General features: G+C 43.2%; 1 protein-coding gene across 2 annotated transcripts in view; it reads right to left on the bottom strand.

Annotated features, from left to right (window-relative positions):
* Positions 1 to 18218, bottom strand: part of tmem102 (transmembrane protein 102) — a 44751-nt gene extending 26533 nt beyond the window's left edge. The window contains exons 1-2 of one of the 2 annotated variants that reach the window (XM_080741947.1): positions 18098 to 18218; positions 14934 to 15152 (exon numbers count right to left, since the gene is read on the bottom strand). In XM_080741947.1, coding sequence (XP_080598073.1) covers positions 14934 to 15135 — 202 coding nt within the window. In that variant the 5' untranslated portion in view covers positions 15136 to 15152; positions 18098 to 18218. Of the gene's footprint in view, positions 1 to 14933; positions 15153 to 17906 lie in introns of both variants that reach the window. The other variant, XM_080741948.1, reaches the window with a different exon arrangement.
* Positions 18219 to 21690: the final 3472 nt, after the last annotated feature.

Below are 21690 nucleotides of genomic sequence, written 5' to 3'. Positions count from 1 at the left end.
GCGCTATATAAATACACCATTTACTTTCCACCACTGGTGACACACAGGAAAACAACATTAAAACAACCATAAGTCTTGACCTGGAAGCTTCGATTCCATTCCTTGCAAATGGGCCTTCTTGACTAATACCGTTTGAACCAGATGGTATCAGTTCTCGTTTCAAACAGCATGTTTCACAGCCTCCTCTGGGCTCCAGATAATACCAAGGATTAGCCCCACACAACCCCTGTGCAGAAAGGTGAGATCCTCTAACTTCTTGCCGAATATGAGCCTGCATCCAGACGAGAGATTAAAATTCAAAACGGGGGCTTTTTAACAGACAGGATGGATGTGCTCCCATTTAATCCCATCCACTGGATTTCACAGATCAATGAGACACAGAAGCGTGAGAGAGAGAGAGAGAGAGAGAGACAGAGAGAGACAGACAGAGAGAGACAGACAGAGAGAGAGAGACAGAGAGAAATAAAGAGATTGTGAAAGATTGATGCTCCATTTCAAAACTGTTATGCCTGATTTATATATCATGTTCAAGTATCATGTGCAGAAAAATCTACCAGCACACTACAATGTAAGGCGGGGCGATATGATTCATGTTCCTATCATTTAACTTTGTTATGTTATGTGGTATGTTTTATTTATTTGTCATGGACATCACAATTGCATTGGACGAACCAGATGCATTGATATAAGTGATTATAGCACACGTGCTAATTCTCATCACATATCCACCGAAGGCTTTTCTATTTTACAAAAATCTAATCTAACACCCAATCAAGTACAATAAACATTGATACTAATCTAAAACCCAATCAAGTACAAAAACAATAATACTAATCTAAAACACAGTCAGGTACAAACAATTATAATATGTGCTTACTAATAAGAACTAACAACAACAAACCACAATCTGACCCATCAGCTTGTGGGACATACAACATCATAAATAGCCATAATCAATCAATTCACACAGCAGGTAGATAACAGACACTAAACTACAGTTGATTTGATTTTAACCATAACTTGAGTCCTCTGTAAAAGACATTAGCATCCGTCTCTAGTTTTAAAACGGTAGGCAAGGAGTTCCAAAGGTCTACCCCCTTAACTGAGAATGCAGACTGTCCAAATGAGTTACTGCAGGTGGGAACAATACAGTCACCATTTGTTGAAGGGTTAATGTCTCAGCTTCATTCACTCCCCCTGAACCTCTGTCAGTGTTTTTTTTTTCATATTGAATTTTTATCAGCACCTCGAAGAGCGATAAAGCTGTGTTCCGCTGACATTGATCTCTTATTAGAGCTACACAACGACATAATGTCCAAAAAAAAGAAAGAAATCCTTTGGCATGCCCTGGGCTGAACAATGCAGTTACAATTTGCAATGGGCCTGGTGTACAAGATACACTACACCACTAAGATACCCATGTACCTGTCAAAATACTTTATAAACGTTAAGGATGTTCACAATTCAAACACCAGAGGCAGCGCCACAGATCACGTTCAACCCAGAGTCAAAACCAACAAAGGGTCAAACTCGTTCTTCTGCTATACCGCCAATATGTGGAACGCCTTACCGGAGGCCATAAAGGAGTGTGGATCCATAGCATCCTTTAAAATCGCCCTGAAAAACCACTTACAGGCGGCAGCCGTTCGCAACTGGTAAAAACAAACCCAGCCCTACCCTTCCCTGACCCCTCTTTGTATATACCTACTGTTTTTTGTTTATTCTTTCTTTTTTTTCCTGACTATATCTACTGCATAGTACTGTGTTCTATCCGCCTGTCATTCAATGTTATATGAGATACTTCAATGGTTTCCTGTGGAAATGAGCTTAGTCTTTACTAGGATCTCCTTTTAGTAGACCTTGTACCAGTGAACTGTACCGTCATGAAACTGTACCTTTCCATGCTGTCGTTTACATGACCAAAGGATTCATTCGGAATAGAACTTTGGGCATGCGCAAAGTAGGCCTACTTCAGGTCGGAGAAGGGGGGGGGGGGCAGTTCAGACAGCAGTTCATTCCAAATGGAGCGTTTATATGACAAATGTATCCCGATTGAAACGGCATAAACCACCTCTTCAGACCAGAATGAAAATTCATTCGGGTCAGACCGGAATTCCTAAACGTTTATATGAGCATTTCTATTCTGAATGAGCAGTCATTCCGAATATAAGTGGAATACATCTGTGCATATAAACGCACCCATTGACTCGTGTAATGTATAGCAATCTGTTACAGTGGTCAATTTAAAACTCTGAGTGTCTTAAACTGAGGCATTACTTATTTAAAAAGGAACGGAAACATCAACCACGGTCTTTGTTGTGATAAAGGGCTGCTTCTGGGCACCGGTCAATGAACGTTATGTCACACTAATGGTGTTAATGTTGCTAACAATTCAATTGGCTTTCATACCAGATAGCCGGTGTGCATGTCTGAGTGCACAAGCCATGCCTGACTTGCTTATGCATATTGATCAATGCTTTATTAGCTCCTTTTACACTACAGCGTGTTTGGAGGGATGGATAGATGTATGGTCTATTGCTACCCTTAAGACTAGTTCTTCTCTGTTGGGGGGAAACCTCATTTGTACCTCAAAACTCGAGCTTGTGGATCTGCTACTTTTGCTACTTTTATGTGATGCTGTAGTGCAATGGTTTTCCGGGGGTCCTTGAGAGGGTTCCAGGTGGTCCCCAGCTAAATGATGGAGAGTTAGTAACCAAATGGATCCTTATAGATCATACATGGGCAACTGGCGGCACGGGGGCCACATTCCGGCCCCCACCTTCGCTTAATGCGGCCCACAGGTTAATACCGGAATACTGATATATTATTGATTTCAGCTGTTACAAACATAACCTGCTTCAATTCCTTCAGTCTATATAGTATAGTAGTATTAATGTTTTTAACATGAGTATTATAACTAAATGTGTTTGAAATTATATCAAAATGTTACATTTCAGGATTCCAATTAACTCATTCCCTGCCAGGCCCGATAGTCCCGAGATTATTCCAATGTCTTTCCCCGCCAGGCCCGATAGTCCCGAGAATAAAAAAAAAAAAAAAACGAGAATAAAAAAAAAAAAAAAAAAAAAATCAAACATTTTTTTTTTCAAAAAATGTTTTTGACCCCCAAAAATGGAGTAGGCATGATAGCAATCGCGAAATTGCATGTTTAACCCCCATAGCAACCCCATCTTTCAAGCATGGCAGCCATTTTGGCAGCCATCTTTGTTAAACATAGGGGCTGTTATCTCATGAATGCCTGAACGGATTTCCATTCGGATTTTTTTGTTTGAAAGCTGTGAGCAATGTGGACACACGTGGTGCATTATCTAGGCATGGGTGTGCATGATCCGTGCACACCCAATTACATGGAAGTCTATGGAGACGAATGGCAGGTGGGAGTACGGAGGTATGTTAAAATGGCGGTCAATGTGTTAATAAATAACCAAAAAAAAAAAAAGAAATTAGGATTCCAATTCAAAAGAAGCAAAAATAGCCGATCTACAAGCTCAGTAGATTTGCTATTTTTGCTTCTTTTGTATGAGATACTAGAATGACAAAGTAGAACGTAGCAATATGAAATGTGGCCCTCTGGAGTGAAGGTGGAAATATAGTGGCCCTCGCCATCATCAAAGTTGCCCACCCCTGTTATAGATCAACACAAGTCTACACAATTAGAGAATGTTTTTGATCAATGGATTTCCTCTCATCTCTCCTTATGGTACCACATCAATACAGCATGGAATTGTGGACACAATCTTATCCAACGACAACCAAATATTCGACACCTCATCAAATGGTGGTCCGTGGCAGGGGCGTCATTTGGGCCTCCAGGGTGTTGCCTTGGCAACACCCTAGCATTTCTGAGCATTTAGGGAAAAAAAGTAAGTCTCTAGCCCATTCCTGTCAAATTGATTGGAATGTCTTGTCTCTATGAATATACCTGTACATACCTGCACTATCCGAACTGTATTCAAAGATTACACATATTAGGCTTGAAAATTAATGAAAATAAATTATTTTTTCTAAATTTTGAAAAATAATAATTAAAAAGGGGTTTAAAATGTAAAAATATAATTTTTAAAGTATTATTATTCACTGATATTCCCTTATTGAAACTGAAATAAAAAACACCCAAAACCTGAAAAAACCCGAAATCTTTCACGCGCATGGATAACTCCATTCCTTGCAACACCCTAGATATTGGTCAAATTACGCCTCTGGTCCGTGGCTCAAATGCTGAATAAATAATGGTCCTTTGATGTGAAAAGCTGCAGTGTGATCAAGTAGGCTGTTAGAATATATGGAGATAAGAGGTTTCTGCCCGACAGCAACGCGTTGTGTTCCTAACGAGCGTGTGTTGTGTGTGAGGTATCGACCGACAGCCTGCGGGTCCAGTTCCATCCAGCACCAGAGTTACACACACAACACTAAAGCAGGGTGGGAATGAGAGGCAGAAGAGAGAGTGCATGTGCATTAATAAAAGAAGGGGGAAAAAACAGAAAACGGGGAGGAGAGAGTAGGCAGCAGCAGCCGCACCAATTCCTCATGCCGCTCCTCGCTTTGCCGCCATCAAACGCAGCCCCCGGTGGACACGCACAGAATAACAATGGCCGTGATGATGGGCCCCTGGGGAGGGTCCGCCACACTCACACGCAAGGCATCTGGATCCAAAGTGGAGGAGATAGGAGCATTTAACACATTTAGGCCTAGAATTATTGAATGCTTTAACCAGTGAAAAATAGCACATATACAAGCTCACAGCACGGCAGCTTGTCGATCTGCTATTTTTGGAAAAGTCGTGAAAATGTGTGCAAATCTTGTATGTATTTTCAAAGCGAACAGTTGTAACTCAAATTTTGCTTCTGGGTGGTCCCTGGAACTAAATATTTTGAGATGGGGTTCCATGGCCAAATACATATCATTTTGGGGTCCTTCACACGAAAAGGTTTGAGAACCACTGACATAGTAGTCCCTCAAGAACAGACTAACTGAGCTCCAGTGAAGTGAAAAGGACCTTTTCTTTGATGATGGCTGGCCAGATTGCTGACATAGAAACATAGGTTTTTCAAAAAACCTTAGAAGGATTCAAAAGACACTTCGAATCGGGTCAAAATTCAAATTTTCACGATTTAAAAAAAATAGCAGATCTACAAGCTCACAGCGCGGCACTTGGTGCCGCGCTGTGAGCTTGTATATCTGCTATTTTTCAATAGTTAAAGCATAAAATAATGATACACAATAATGTGTACCCGCATAAATGGGTTAACACAGCATTAGTCAGCCAGTGTGGGCGTGTGGGGCCCGGGCTCGGGTGGGGGGCCCCCGGCTATGCATGGTAAACAGCAGCGTCCCCAAAGGAGGGCGTCAAAACTAGGGCTTGCTCGCCGTCACAGAAATGGTGGCTGAAAAGAGTCAGGCCACCATGAAGCTGCTGTGTAACCAGGGGTGTGCTGTCTGTTCGGTGGGGTAAAGTGGAGCGCCGCTCCACTAGCGCAGTGGTTCTCAACCTTTTCAGGCCGCGACCCCAAAATAATCATATTTTAACTGGGGACCCGGCCGCCAACCTGACGAGCACTAAGAGTTGAGGCATTACATTTTGGTGGTTCTATTGTGAAAATAGCAGATCTACACGCTCACAACACCTTGCGTTGCGAGGCATTGTGGCTATTTTCACAGCTATTTTCACAATTTCTGCCTCTAATATTTTTGACAATTTGGCCAATGTTTAATTTGTCATTAAAAAGTCCTTAAATTGTCACTTTAGAAATGTGTAGGTAACCTCTATACAATTGAACGTTATGTTGGTTTGTTTACTGTTGAGTGAGAAAACAATGTTGCACATGTGACCTGCTAAGTAGCCTACGGTAGGTGTAGGGAGGCATACGGTCAGATGTTCAGTTAAAAGTGGCTGATGGAGTCATGAACTAATTACATTATAGAGGTGACGTCTGCAAGGTAAATGCATAATGACAACACAAAGTAAATAGATGCAAGTAAATAGATTAAAATGTCATATATAGTATATTGTGAGTTAATTAATAGGCCTGCATATTAAAGAGGTAATTTAAATTGGCAATCGCTCGCGTGTTTGCGTACTGCGTCTCCACTAGCTGAAAAACACACAGTGAGTACACCCCCTGTGTGTAACTACTGTAAGTCACATGAAAAGGTTTGAGAGCCACTGACATGGTAGTCTCTCAAGAACAGACTAACTGAGCTCCAGTTAAGTGAAAAGGACCTTTTCTTTGACGATGGCGAGCCAGATTGCTGACATAGAAACATAGGTTTTTTTTAAAAAAAACCTTAGAAGGATTCAGAAGACACTTATAGAATCGTGTAAAAATTCTAATTTTCTAGATTTTTCAAAAATAGCAGATCTACAAGCTCGCAGCGCGGCACTCGGTGCCGCGCTGTGAGCTTGTATATCTGCTATTTTTCAATAGTTAAAGCATAAAATAATGATACACAAAATGTGTACCCGTTCTAAATGGGTTATTAATGCACATGCAAGTAACTGAAGCTGTTGCATGAGCTGAAGGCTTCTCACAGTCTAGCCAGCAGATACAGTATAGGGTGTGTCGGCGAGCACGTCGCTCCATTAAGCGAAGAGCTTCAAAGTTCCCAAACTGACCTCTCAATTACAGTCATCACGCTTGGCTCAGCAAGGGGGCGCGGGTGAAACTAAATAAAACAGGGGGGAGGGACAGTGAAGTTGCCAGTGTACTAGGGATGTTAATCGACGCATTATTTGCGAATCGACGCATCGCGGCCGAAAATCGACGCGTCGATCGCCTTTTTTCACTTTTTTTTTCTTCCCCGCTATACTAATACTAAGCTGCAGCTGAGAGGAGACCACAACGGCGCATTACTTTAAGCAACACAACTTGCAGCAGCACCCACCAGAACTTGCATCAAAGCCCTAATAATAATTATAATAAACAATTGCTCTTCCTTGCGTTAGCATGGAGTCTGTTCTCTATAGACTAGAAGCGGAGTGACAAAGTCCATGGAACCGTTCCGTTGTGGGAGCGCTCAGGCTATCAAATGTGGAGCTTTGTTTGGTCTGCCTCGCTGGCTCGCACTCCCTTCCCGACCGTGTTCACGGGTGTGTCGCATTAACGGCGAGACGCGAGTAGTGTATTTATTTTGTGTTGTGTTTTATTGTCAATCTTGACAAAATCACTGCACACGAGGCGACGTTGCCATTAAATAAGCGAGCTTTCGTGTCAAGCATGCATGCAAAGGCAGGAGGTAAACAACACATCCAGTCAGCGCGCACTGCTATGATGCGGCACACGAACAGACCAGCTAGTGTTTCTCAACCAGTAGTCCGCGGACCTGACCAGCGCCGCATGCATGCGAATCTGCGATCCATGCATGCAACACAGACATTCACTCGTCCCCGACACAGACACACACACACACACCGGTCCTCTCACATTTGGAAAACATTGACGCTTATAGCGAACAAGCGATTAAAACATTTTTGGGGGAAAAACTTTTGGGGAAAAAAATAATAAAAAAAATAAAAATAAAAATAAACTTTTTTCGATTTTTCGACTCATACTTTTTGAGTCGCTGTGAGCATGAGTCGATTTTCGAGTCGATTTTCTTTCTAACCGGGGCGTTATTTTGAAGAAGGTCAGCCAAACGGGAAGGTAGCGACCTCGGCTGGCAGGCAGACAGAACACCAAAGCGCCAAGGATGCATATAAACAAACACCCAGGGTGCCATAACAACACACATGCACGCGCAGACAGGCGAGAGAGACGAGGCGGGCGTTTGTTTTGCTGCCGTTATTCATCTGGATTTTTTGTTTTTCTTCCCGTCTCATCTCAAGGTGAACTCTTGACTCGTACGCCCGGCGCTTAGCCCTCCCTGGAGATTGGCCCCCAGCCGCCCGCGTTACAATCCAATGCTGATGTAATGTAAGGAGAAGGGTCGGACAGGGGGTCGCTGAAGTAGAACTGATGCACTCGCGGAGATGTGGAAAACGGCACGCAAGCCTTCCAGAGTGGGGTTGAAGCTTGGGCCAGCGTGTAACAAATCTGTATTCTGTTTCTGGCACGGCCATAGTTCTGATAGCTCTATCTGAGGAACTGGGCTGTGTGCCTGGCATTTCAAAATAAAAAGCGTCCTTTTCTTACCTGACGCTTTCACAGAGATCTCACAAAGTACTAGCATTGGCGTACTACTGTACAGTATGTGTGTGGGCTTGGCACATCATTTCAATGAGTGTATTTCGTTCTGTATCCGTCTCCAGATACTTCTGCCTTCATCATTGCTTTATGTACAAGTCCTACACGTCTATAGATACAGTTTCAGTATACAGCAGAGTATACGGTTCCCCCGACCACACTTCCCTGCGGGCAGAGCCGTACACTGTTTACTCACCGAGCACACAGTGTAAATAACAGTTGCTTCTTGGATCTGTATAGCTGGGGAAGGTGCTGCACTCTGCGGGTGAGAGAGAGTGTGCTTTTAATCTCTTTACCTCTCCTCCCCTCAGAGTGCAAAGCCCGGTGGGGATCCTATCGCAGCCCAAACTTTATAAAAGCCTCTGCAAGTAATGTAACAAACTGGTGTGTGTGTGTGTGTGTGTGTGTGTGTGTGTGTGTGTGTGTGTGTGTGTGTGTGTGTGTGTGTGTGTGTGTGTGTGAGAGAGAGCAGTGGCGTCACACCCACACAAGCACACCTACTGTACGTATATTCAAGAGCATTTATTTGTCGCTCACTCACAAAGTACGCATACAATATGCACGATGAGGCAGGCTGTGCCTTTGTTTGCGGGGAGCTGTGGACGTGATTTGCTTGGTCCCAGTGGTGCCTTGCGTCCTTGAACGCTACGCCGCCGCTGCTGCTGCTGCATACACAGCCACCACGGCGTACAGTACTCCACTCTGCACACTCTATAGCCTCCAATCACAAACACAAGGCGTCTCCCGCTCCGCTCCGTTGGAGAGCTAACACACAAGTTGTTGTTTTTTTTCGGATTGTTTGTTTTGGAGTTTTTTAGTTTTTCATTTCGCAAAACAAGAGGCTGAGACGTCCCAGTGGGAGGTACCGGAACAAGGGGACACAAAAATACCAGACAACCCCTTCTGTGATCGCTCCAGCAAGCCGCGGCAGCCCCGGGGAAGAAACAACAACTGGAAAACTTCCCTTTGTCTTGAACCGGGGTTGCAAACAAGCAGCGAAAAAACATGACGGGGACCGCACACTGTGAGAGCCAATATCTGAAATCAGTTTAGGATAGATAAGAATATAGCTGAAGGAGCTGCACGATACTGTCCACAATAGGTATGGAGAGAGGGAAAGTGATGCAATTTTTGTATTTCGTGTGATATTTGTTTATCTCGCTAGGCGAGGCAGCCTACCCGTTTTTTTAACAACTTAAACCAGGGGTCTTCAACGTTTTCAGGCCAAGGACCCCTTAGTTGAGGGAGAGATGAAGCAGGGACCCCCACAACCTTATCATAGATTCCAATCGTCAGTGTATTTTGGATTCATGCCAATATGTGTTTTCAGATATTTAACCACTTGAACCATCAATACTTAATAAACTTGACCTTCTTTCACTCTGTACTTAGTCTGCCCTTTTTCCCCTCTACACCAAAGCTCTTTGCCACAAATAGCCGATCTACAAGCTCACAACTCCTCGCGTTGCAAGGCGTTGTGAGCTTGTAGATCTGCTATTTTTGGTTCTCAGAATATGGACACTAGGGTTCAAGTAGTTAATATAAAAAAGGAGAAAGAAACTTTCTATAACACAAAGATTTGGAGGACCCCCTGTAGTAACTCTGAGGACCCCCTGTTGAAGACCCCTGACTTAAACCCTGTATACTTCGTCGACCGGGGTCCCCAGGGGTTCTGTACCTGGCCCAATCCTTTCTCCTCACTACAACAAATGTCTTTGCTGAAAATGGCAGAACTACAAGCTATCGGTATCCCTATTTTTCCACAGGATGTTCACCATTTCCAGAAGAGGGTTGATTCACGCTGTTACACTATTTTAGCTGCCAGAGAAGATGAGGAGCGTGAGAAGACAAGAAGGAGACACACAGAGATCCACAGGGGCGGGCTGGCAGCTAATCCAATATTTGATTAGATTAGCAACAAAAAAAAAAGCGTCCCTTGTGATATTTTTTGCATCAAACAATAGGGGGTTAAGGGGGCTGTACCGCTCCGCTGCTATTATCCCGGGGATGATATGTTGAAATGGAGAGGGGACTTTTAGATGTACTGAGGCTTTCTGGCACAGACGAATGGAGGAGAGCCCCACCGTCGGGAGAGCAGCAGGCTAAGGAAAGGAAATGCTGATGGGAGAGCCAAAAGCACAGCGGGGAGATGACAGGAACCAAGTAAAAGAGATCGACGAGAGGGCAGCTGAAAAGAAAAGACCCCTGGAATTCATCAGGACGGTGGCCAAATGACCCTTTGTCGCCAGTGGCCTTGTTACAGACAGACAGATATGAGGAAAGCATTGACAGGGGAAAGCTGGAAGGGGAGAGAGTGCCACTGCCACCTATTGGACAAACACACACACTTCATTTATTACTGCCTCCTACTGAAAAAATGACCATCAAAAGTAAATCATCTTAATTACTTTGGACTGTGTGACTGTGAGTTTCATATTTTTGCTTTAGCTCATTTCATTAATAACGGCAAATTGATAAACATATCAGTTTGGATGTGGGATATTTGGCTACACGCGACTGTAAACTATAATAGTACAAGAAGTCTGCACTACAGCACTAAAGTAATTGCAACCCTCAGGTCGCAAGTTACTATGGAAACCTCCACCGACTGTCTGTCAGTCAGTCCGTCAGTCAGTCAGGCCCTACTCTTATCTCCGGCACCGTTGCCCCTATCCATGCCAAACTTTGCACACACACTCCTTGGCCGGCAAACAACAACCATTGCCCCTGATTTCTCACATGCCCCTCTTCTAGCGCCACCATGAGGCTGCGTGTATACATGCGACCTCTTCAAGCTCATTCTAGATGCTCTTGTAGATGTGCTATTTTCACTATTGAAGACAATGTTTAATTATGTTGGCATTCATTTATCCAGGGAAGCAATAATCAGTTTCATGCATGCATGCACGTACACACACACACACACACACACACACACACACACACACACACACACACACACACACACACACACACACACACACACACACACACACACACACACACACACACACACACACACACACACACACACACACACACACTTAAAGTCTTAAATGTAGCAACAGACTGACGTTGGGTTGTGTTCTTAACTCCATCCACTGTTATCTCCACAAACAATCCTGTTTCTGTAATGTCAAGGCTTGGTGCCATACTCAAATTGAACACGCACCTCCGTTTGTTACATTACTTGCAGAGGCTATTCATTCTTTTCAATAACAACTCTATTGTTATATGCTGGAAGGCAGTGTGTGCGACCATGGCTTGCGGCTCCAAAGTGCATACAACTGAATAGGGAAAGTACTGTACATTTCTATATGGTTGTCGAATGCCATATTCACAGTAGCAGTGCCAAAACAACATGTTAAAAGTAATTTTAACGACATGCGACAGCGACATGAAGCTCCAAACTTTCTTGCTTTCTTGGGTTTAAAATCATCTTAGCAGGCCTCGTATTGAACTGTACTTTCCTGTGCTTTACTGCTTTTGTTCTCAAACTGCTAATAAAGTATTCAATCAATGCCTGACTCACAACAACAAAAAGATGAGCTGGCTTCAACATTTCGCAGCGCTCCGATGACGCAGTGAAACGTCAAGAACGTTTTTTGTTTACAGATTTCCACTCCCCATCTCTATCATCCCACAATTCCTGCTCTATTCTGTAAAAGGGAAGTAAAACTAATTATATCGGTTAGCCCTGCGCTATTTAAGTAAAGGCAGTGTGGCTTTGAAGCAACACTTCAACAGGGACTCAGTCAGCAGGAATGTAGCTGGCAATGTTGGACGTTGCCCATCTTAGGCTGGTGGCTTGTACTGCATGTGAGGTACTACAGACTTTGCATCCCATTCTGTATGCGTGTACTTTGAATCTCAGTAAAGTGGTCACTAAAGCCCCTTTTCGACTGCAGGTTTAGCACCACAGTTTGTTTACGGTTTACAGTTTAGGCATTTAGCAGACGCTTTTAATCCAAAGCGACTTACAATAAGCAGATAAAATATCACAATAATAAACTAGATTAAATGTCAGTACATCAACAGCAATATAACAAATGCAAATGAATATCTATCTAGAAAAACAATATAATCTCTATCTATCTAGAAAAATAAAATAATAAAAAAAGGTTTCTAAAAAACCTAAAAAAAAACAAATGCTAACTAGCTTCATGTATGGACATTGATTTTCCAGTAGTGCTAAAGGTTTTGGTAGAGTCTGAAAAGGTGAGTCTTCAGTCCACGGCGAAAGCTAGCGAGTGAGTCCGTTGTTCTAAGTGCGACAGGGAGTTTATTCCACAGCTTGGGGGCCTGGAGGGCAAACTGTCTCGGACGAGTGGATTTTTGCCCTGGGGTTTTTAGCGAGGGTTCTGTCAGCATCCGCACCACACTGCAAGACACTAGACCACACCACACCACATAAAAATATCTACATTTTCCATTACACAAAACAAGTACCCCTATCGGTAAGAAACAAATTGACCCTTTTAACTGTGATTATAATACAATATAAATTTGTATTACAACTATCCTAATTATAATACACTATAATGGATTATAACTGTGATTATAATACACTATAAAGTATTAATGTATTACTATGATAACTATAATTAACAGATTAATAGATTATAATAGTGGTTATAACACAATAGAATCAATTATCTTGTATTACAACTATATCCTGGTGGTCTAAATGAATAGACAGTGAGTGATCAGTCATTATGAAGTGTTTGGCCCTGGTTGGCCTAGCTCAGACCTACACTAGATTAGATACTTTTTGGTACCACGTTTAGTAACATTTTACACCACTCTACCCTGGTCCTTGTAGTGGAAAACCTAAGTGGGCGGTGTGGAGTGGTGTGGTGTTGGGCCATATCAGTGGAAAGAGGGCTATTATGTCTCTTCGAGTCTCTGCTACACAGTAACTAGTCTGGCGTGGCCAGACTGTTGCCTCCGTGATTTGCAAATGCTCCCGGCATACAGTCTGGGGCACGGAAACAGAAACAACTAGAAGCAGTGCTCTTCCGAGCACAGGTCTCCACCAGGCTGTGCGTCCTGGTGGTGCAATCCTGCAAACTTTGGAAGCTAATATTAGCCAATCAGGATGGCATATGAAATATCAGACGGATCGGACTTGATCACATGACTATAGAGATACTGTGTACCGATTTGCGTGATTTTTGGATAAAATCTCAAGGAGTAATATCCAAAAATGTGTTTTACATAAGTCGGCCCAAAGGTGGCGCTATAAAAGGCTTATGTGAAAAATGCAGGGCAAAGGTTTATCGTTAGCTTCTAGGGAGTGCGCTTGCAAAGTTTGAAATTGATCGGTGGAGTTATAGGTAAAACCACAAATCGGCCTGTTATAGCGCCACCATGAGGCTGATTTCAAAAATTTTAAGTGGCATTTCTTCTTCGACCTAGTGGGAACGTGTGTGCGCGATTTCATGATGATTGCACTTTGCGTTTGGGATTTGAGGCATTTTGTTCCAAACGGCTCAATCCTACAAACTTTGGAAGCCAATCTTAGCCAATCAGGATGGAATATGCAAAATCGGACAGATCCGTGTCGATCACATGACTGTGGAGATACTGCCTACCGATTTGTAGGATTTTTGGCCAAAATCTGTAAGACTAGTGCACCAAAATGTGTTTTGCGAACATCGGCCACTAGGTGGCGCTAGAAAAGGCCCATTTGAAAAATTTAGGGCAGAGGTTCTAGATTGGCATCCAGGGAGTGTGTGTGCTCACTTTGGCAGCGTCCGGGCCAACGGCGACTGAGATTAGGTGCTCACAAACTGCGAGGACGCACGGACGGACAGACGGACGCACGCACGGACGGACGGACGGAGGGGAAAACATACTCTCCCTCAGCCTTCGGCTGGTGGAGACAATGAGTGCGAGATAAAGCGGATGTGATGCAACCGCTCCCTTGGTGCAGTAGCAATAACAAGTCCTACTGGAAGCGTGTCTCCTTTCAATATTTTTTGGAGCGTCATTTCGTCTTTCTCTGGTGTTGTTGGTGTTACTTCCATGATGTTTTCAAATGTTTTCTTAAACTATACACCCATAACAAGAATATGCCGCTCGAATGACTGCCTGTGCGAGTGTGCTTCTGTTATGTTTCCAGTGGGACAACAGTTCAGTGCAGCAGTGGCTACTTCCGATACTCGCCGTTCGGGAGCTGCCGTTCCAGACTCTATATAGCATTCGGAGACTGTGGAATAGTTGTCTGGCTACGCGACACTACACAGTCACCGACACCAAGCCCATTCACTGTACATCACACCTAGGGCTGTCACGATTATGACATTTTACGTGACGATTAATTGTCACTCAAATAATTGCGATTAACGATTTAATTGTGTTTTTGTTGTTGACAATTACATTTCTGTTTGGCTTGTAGGCTTTGAAGTTGCACATGGTAGATATGACACACAACCTAAACATACAAAGAAATTACGGACATATTTGACAACGTTATACTTAAAGAACATTGATAGTGGAAATAGCCGATCTACAAGCTCACAATGCGTTGTGAGCTTGTAGATCTGCTATTTCCACTATTTTTGAAAATGTTTGAAAATATGAACATTTTTCAACACGTAAACGATTATGACGATTATGACAAAATAATCACGATTATGTCAAATAATGGCGATTTAGACGATTATGTAATAATAATTGTGACTGCCCTAATCACACCCCCTTTTTCCCAACATCATGAAGTCATCATACCTAGCATGTTGAATATGAAGTCCTTGGCCGTGTGGACCTCCAGAGCGGTCTGGTCTCCGAACTCGCCCTGCTCCAGGACCACCAGCTCCGACACGTGGGCCGACAGCTGCTCCAGGGTGGCCCCCGAGCGGAAGTCCACCTCCGACGGCTTCTTGGCCACGGCTGGGGAGCGCGGTGCCACCGCGCTCATCAGGGACTCCATCGCTCCTCGCGACGACCCTGCATGGAGCGCAGCAGAGCAGACGTTAACACACAGATAGGCCCCTGTCACATTTATTACATAATCGTCTAATCGCAATTGTTTGACATAATCGCAATTATTTTTTTCATAATCGTCATCATAATCGTTTACTTGTTGAACAATTTGCATAACATTCAAACATTTTCAAAAATAGTGGAAATAGCAGATCTACAAGCTCACAATGCGTCGCAATGCATGAATGCCATGGCTTCACGGCCACCACAAAAGCACACAGAAATATCAACGACTTGACAAGCTCACCTGATGCAGTCACAGTGTGACATGTGCATGTAGATCTGCAATTGAGGACATTTCCAGCTATAATGACATGCCCCAAACAGGGAGAAAGAGGTTAAAGGAGTAGTTCACCCCCAAAATTTCTATTGATTATTCACGCCATGGAGACTTGAGTTCAATAATGTGTTTTTGTTTTTTGTCGCATTCCTAAGAAAGAAATGTTTATAGGGTTATTATAGTAACCCTATATTCAAGGTACCCTGATGGTTTCCCCATCCAGGGCCATGCATTGGGTCTCCATCCGGAATCAATGGGATACATTTACTGTAATCCTTTACAGTAATCCAAATATTGTCTTAGGAATGCGACAAATACAAAAAAGTATTATTGAACTCAAGTCTCCAACTCTCCATGGCATGAGTAATCAATAGAAAAAAAGTCATTTTGGGGGTGAACTACTCCTTTAAAGTAATAACACATTTGCTCTAGATTTTTTTAGCACACTATTAACTAAACGCCAACTTCATTTTGACTCTCGTGGGTGTACTACTTGTTTGCATTTAATTTGATCTGCTCTTCCTCGAGCCATTTTTGCAGCGTTATGTAATACTCTTGCTTTGTGTAGTTATTTGTGCTTCCAGAGGCTTTGTGGGGCACCTCGGGAGGCCCAGAATGCCATTAAATGACAGTATCTCCTGGATAATGTAATTCACTTTTACAGATGAACAGCTTGATGTCCCAGACATCACTGCGAGCACTTAGTCTCCAGAGACAGACAGACAGTTGGCTCCAACCACATTCTCCTAACAGCCTGTACATCGGAAGTGCTGGAAAGCCGGGAATAAAGCGGATGTTCCGGGCTCCTGCTTCCACCCCACCTATGTTTCACCTTTGCAGCAGCGTAAGAATAAGTTCTACTGTACATCAAATTAGTCTACAACAGGGGTCTTCAACAGGGGGTCCGGGAGACCGGGACCCCTATGGGGTAGGGATATCACAATTATTACCTAATCACAATTATTTGACATATTCGCAATTATTTTGTCATAATCGTCATAATCGTTGTTGTTAAAAAATGTAAAAAAAAAAACATATTTTCAAACATTTTCAAAAATAGTGGAAATAGCCGATCTACAAGCTTACAACGCGTTGGATCTATCAATGTAGTTTTTCAAGTATAAAGTTGTAAAATATGTCAGTCATTTCTTGGTATATTTAGGTTAAGCGTCATATTTGCCATGTGCAACTTCAAAGCCTACAAGCCAAACAGGAATGTAATTGTCAACGACAAAAACACAATTAAATCGTTAATCGCAATTATTTGAGTGACAATTAATCGTCATGTAAAATGACATAATCGTGACAGCCCTACTACGGGGTCCTCAGAGTTACTACAGGGGGGCCGCCAAATCTTTGTGATAGGATCATTCTTTTAAATTAACAACTTGAACCCTGAACTTTGGCCAAAAATAGCAGATCTACAAGCTCTCAACGCCTCGCAGAGCTTGTAGATCGGCTATTTTCTGCAAAAAGGTTGAGGTAAAATAGAGCAGACCAAGTACAGAGTAAAAGGTGCAAGTTAACTAAAAACACGAATCCAACATAGACTGATGACAGTGCTGTCAAACAAGTCTATGAATCTATCTATGAAATCGATGAAAATCTGCATCACACATTTATACAATATGTAGATCCCTGCTTCATCTCTCTCAGCTACCTTGGCCTGAAAATGTTGAAGACCCCTTTTCTAGTGTACATCAAATTAGTGACAGGTTCCTGTGCAGAACTTTTAGAGGGTGTAATTACAGGCATTTGAGGACTGGATGAGTTGTCTCTCCCAGTGGACTGGCTTGATAGACTATAGTAGTAAGCACTTCATAACTATGGAAAGACAATGTGAGGAACAACTGAGAATTTGACAAAATGTGTTCACCCTAAAAAATCAGCCAGGTCTGGGACAGTATTTGGGTCAGTATGATGATGTCACATTGCACCTCTGCATGTCATGTCACTCAGTCACACACACCCTCCAAACATGCCTGACCCCTGTCCAAGAAGTCCAACCATGCAGACCTTAATGCAAACAACGCTCAACAAAAACAACAACAACAAACGTGGATCCTGTATAATTCCCCCACACTTAAATCTGGGTCAATTAGCCAGCTTGGCTAGCAACGCCAGTGCCACTGACTTTAGCAGCAGCTAAGCTAATATAGGCAGGCTAATTAGCCAACTGTTATCTGATGTTACGGGCTGTGATAGTTCGCACTAAAAGCTAACGGATGAAGTGTCACTGATGAGGCTTGCATGCAGGCCGTTTTTGCACCTCGCCCACAAATATCACGTCTTGTGATTAGCTTTATATATGTGTGTTTTTTAGCCACCCAGCCTCTACATCAAAATTAGCCTGGCTGGCAGGCTAACTTTGACAGGTGGGGAGGAGACGTGCAGCAGTGGCACACGCATAACACATGCACAAACACTCACACACTCACTAACGGCTCAGCTGCAGCTCAGCGGGGCTCAGCTCAGTTTAGCCCTGGTTGAAATAGAAGGCTTGGGAATCACCACGATGAAAAGCACCACACTATAATAGCTCTCATGCTACACCCCGGCTCCAGCAGACAGACAGTAGTGCTGCTGCTGACACAGTCACAGATCAACGCTCCACACAACAACAACACACCCAGTCCGTGGTGCTGCCTGCCTGATCCGAACAGCGTTGTCTCCGTTATCTCTTGTTGTTATTATGGGCTCTGCTGCCGTGATGAAATCCGATTGCCTCAGCTGTCATTTCTTCCCAACCACCAACAACAGGTCCCTGGCGCCACCTTCCCCCTGGCAACACCGGCCCACAAATCATATGGTCCTATCGGAGAGGATCCTGGGATTAGTAGTACTGCACTAAGTTACTCCCTCCCGATCCAAAACTACAAAAGCAGATTGTTATAATTTGTTCCAAAAAGCGTTATTACGGTATAACAAGCTAGTTATGCTCCCCCTAGTCTCGCGTAGCCAGACAACTATTCCACAATCTCTGTATGCTGGGAGCATTTGCAAATTGCGGAGGCAACAGTCTGGCCACGCGAGACTATGCTCCCCCTGACCCCCTTTTTTTTTTTTTTTTTACTGTAAATACCATTATTTATTTATTGTCTCCACCAGCCGAAGGCTGAGGGAGAGTATGTTTTCCCCTCCGTCCGTGTGTCCGTCCGTGCGTCCGTCCGTGCGTCCGTGCGTCCTCGCAGTTTGTGAGCGCCAAATCTCAGTCGCCGTTGGCCCGGTCGCTGCCAAAGTGAGCACACACATTCCCTGGATGCCAATCTAGAACCTCTGCCCTAAATTTTTCAAATGGGCCTTTTCTAGCGCCAACTAGTGGCCGATGTTTGCTAAACACATTTCTGTGCACTACTCTTACAGATTTTGTCCAAAAATCCTACAAATCGGTAGGCAATATCTCGACAGTCATGTGATCGACACGGATCTGTCCGATTTTGCATATTACATCCTGATTGGCTAAGATTGGCTTCCAAAGTTTGTGGGATTGAGCCGTTTTGAACAAAATGCCTCAAATCACAAACGCAAAGTGCAATTATCATGAAATCGCGCACACACGTTCCCACTAAGAAATGCCACTTAATTTTTTTTTTATCAGCCTCATGGTGGTGCTATAACAGCCCGATTTGTGGTTTTACCTATAACTCCACCGATCAGTTTCAAACTTTGTAAGCGCACTCCCTAGAGGCTAAGGATAAACCTTTGCCCTGCATTTTTCACATCAGCCTTTTATAGCGCCACCTTTGGGCCGACTTATGTAAAACACATTTTTGGATATTACTCCTTGAGATTTTATCCAAAAATCATGCAAATCGGTACACAGTATCTCTATAGTCATGTGATCAAGTCCGATCCGTCTGATATTTCACATTCCATCCTGATTGGCTAATATTAGCTTCCAAAGTTTGCAGGATTGCTCCGTTTTTGAACAAAATGCCTCAAATCATCAACGCAGCTTGCGATTACCGTGACATTTGCCACACATATTCCCACTAGGTCAAGGAACAAATGCTACCTTTTTAACATTGTCCTGTTATAGCAGCCACCAGCAGGTAGACTTTAGCAAAACACATTTTTGGAACACAATGCTTGAAATCATGCATGCAGCGTCCGATTGCCATGAAAGATCTAAGGTGAAGAACATATGCCACCCTTTTTACATTGGCCTATTATACAGTAGCACCACCAGGACGCACAGCCTGGTGGAGACCTGTGCTCGGAAGAGCACTGCTTCTAGTTTTTACTGTGTTTATTTGTCATTTAATGTTTATATGAAATGAGTACATACTACATAAGGACCCCAATGCAAACAAACCTAAAAGCTTTCTTGTGGTCTTTATCCTTTTAGTTGACATTGTATCAGTGAACTGTTCTGCCTGCTATTCAATAATACATCAATCATTCCAAGTAGTATATAACAGCAAAACAATTCAGCTGTTTACATCTATTCCCAGTTATTTGTTATTCTCTTTTTACATACATTCACTATAGTCCGTAGTCCTGATTTGGTTTATTTAAAGGTTTGTGTTGGCAATGTAAATGTATGGTTTCTCATGTCACATCAACTGTCGAGACAATGGCTTTGACTGTAATATGCTGCTGTATATCTGTCCTCCAAGCCAAGAGAATAAATGAGTATACTATTTAGCAGCAGTATGGCCTACTGCAGGGAGTCATCATTTGGATGTGTGAGCAGTGGCCCATAGGTAATAACTTTAATTAAGTGGTGTGTCTACTACTTGCTAGTATACTGCGCTGAAGCATGCTGCTAGAGAAGTGGTTCTCAACCTGTGAGATGGACCCCCAGGGTGGTCCCCAAAAGGGGAGGGGGGTTGCTTAATGTGCAATATTGTTTTCTCACTCAACAGTGAACAAACTAGAAGAAGTGCTCTTCCGAGCACAGGTCTCCACCAGCCACGCGTCCTCTCCTGGTGGTGGTATAATAGGCCAATGTAAAAAGGGTGGCATGTGTTCTTCACCAATCTTAGGCCTTTCATGGCGCCACCATGAGGCTGATTTGAACATTTTGTAGTGTAATTTCTTCCTTGGCCTTTTGCGAATGTGCGCGCACAATTTCATTACAATTGCACGCTGTGTTTGATTTGAGGCATTTTGTTTGAAACGGATCAATCCTGCATAGTTTGGAGGCCAATCTTAGCCCATCAGGATGGAATATTTAATACAGGACAGATCCGTCTTGATCATATGACTGTAGAGATACTGTGTACTGATTTGTGTTCATTTTGGGTAAAATCTGAAGGAGTAATATCCAAAAATGTGTCTTACATAAGTCGGCCTCCAGGTGGCGCTATAAAAGGCTGATGTGAAAACTGCAAGGAAAGGGTTTTTCCTTGGCCTATAGGGAGTGCGCTTACAAAGTTTGAAACTGATCAGTGGAGTTATAGGTAAAACCACGAATTGGCCTGTTATAATAGCGCCACCATGAGGCTGATTTCAAAAATTTGAAGTGGCATTTCTTCTTCATCCTAGTGGGAACGTGTGTGCGCGATTTCATGTTAATTTCACTCTGCGTTTGTGATTTGACGCATTTTGTCCAAAACGGACCATACCAATCTTACAAACTTTGAAAGCCAATCTCAGCCAATCAGGATGGATTATGGACAATCAGAGAGATCCATGTCGATCACATGACTGTAGAGATACTGTCTACCGACTTGCGTGATTTTTGGACAAAATCTGTAGGAGTACTGGCCAAAAGGTAGTTTTGCACAAATTGGCCTCCTGGTGGCGATAGAACAGAATCATGTGAAAAATGTGGGGCAGAGGTTCTGAATTGGCATCCAGGGAGTGCGCTTACAAAGTTAGAAACTGATCGGTGGAATTATAGGTAAAACCACGAATCGGCCTGTTATAGCGCCACCATGAGGCTGATTCTAAAAATTTGAAGTGGCATTTCTTCCTCGGCCTAGTGGGAACCTGTGTGCGCGATTTCATGTTAATTGCACTCTGCATTTGTGATTTGAGGCATTTTGTCCAAAATGGACCAATCTTACAAACTTTGAAAGCCAATATCAGCCAATCAGGATGGAATATGGACAATCAGACAGATCCGTGTCGATCACATGACTGTAGAGATGCTGTCTAGCTACCGATTTGCGTGATTTTTGGACAAAATCTGTAGGAGTAGTGTACAGAAATGTGTTTTGCAAACATCGGCCTCATGGTGGCGCTAGAACAGGGCCATTTGAAAAATGTGGGGCA

The sequence above is a fragment of the Nannobrachium achirus genome, assembly GCF_963921795.1.
Source record: "Nannobrachium achirus genome assembly, chromosome: 14".
Classification (NCBI taxonomy): Eukaryota; Metazoa; Chordata; class Actinopteri; order Myctophiformes; family Myctophidae; genus Nannobrachium; species Nannobrachium achirus.
Note: the sequence above shows the minus strand (reverse complement) of the source record. Positions and strands in the feature narration are given on the sequence as shown.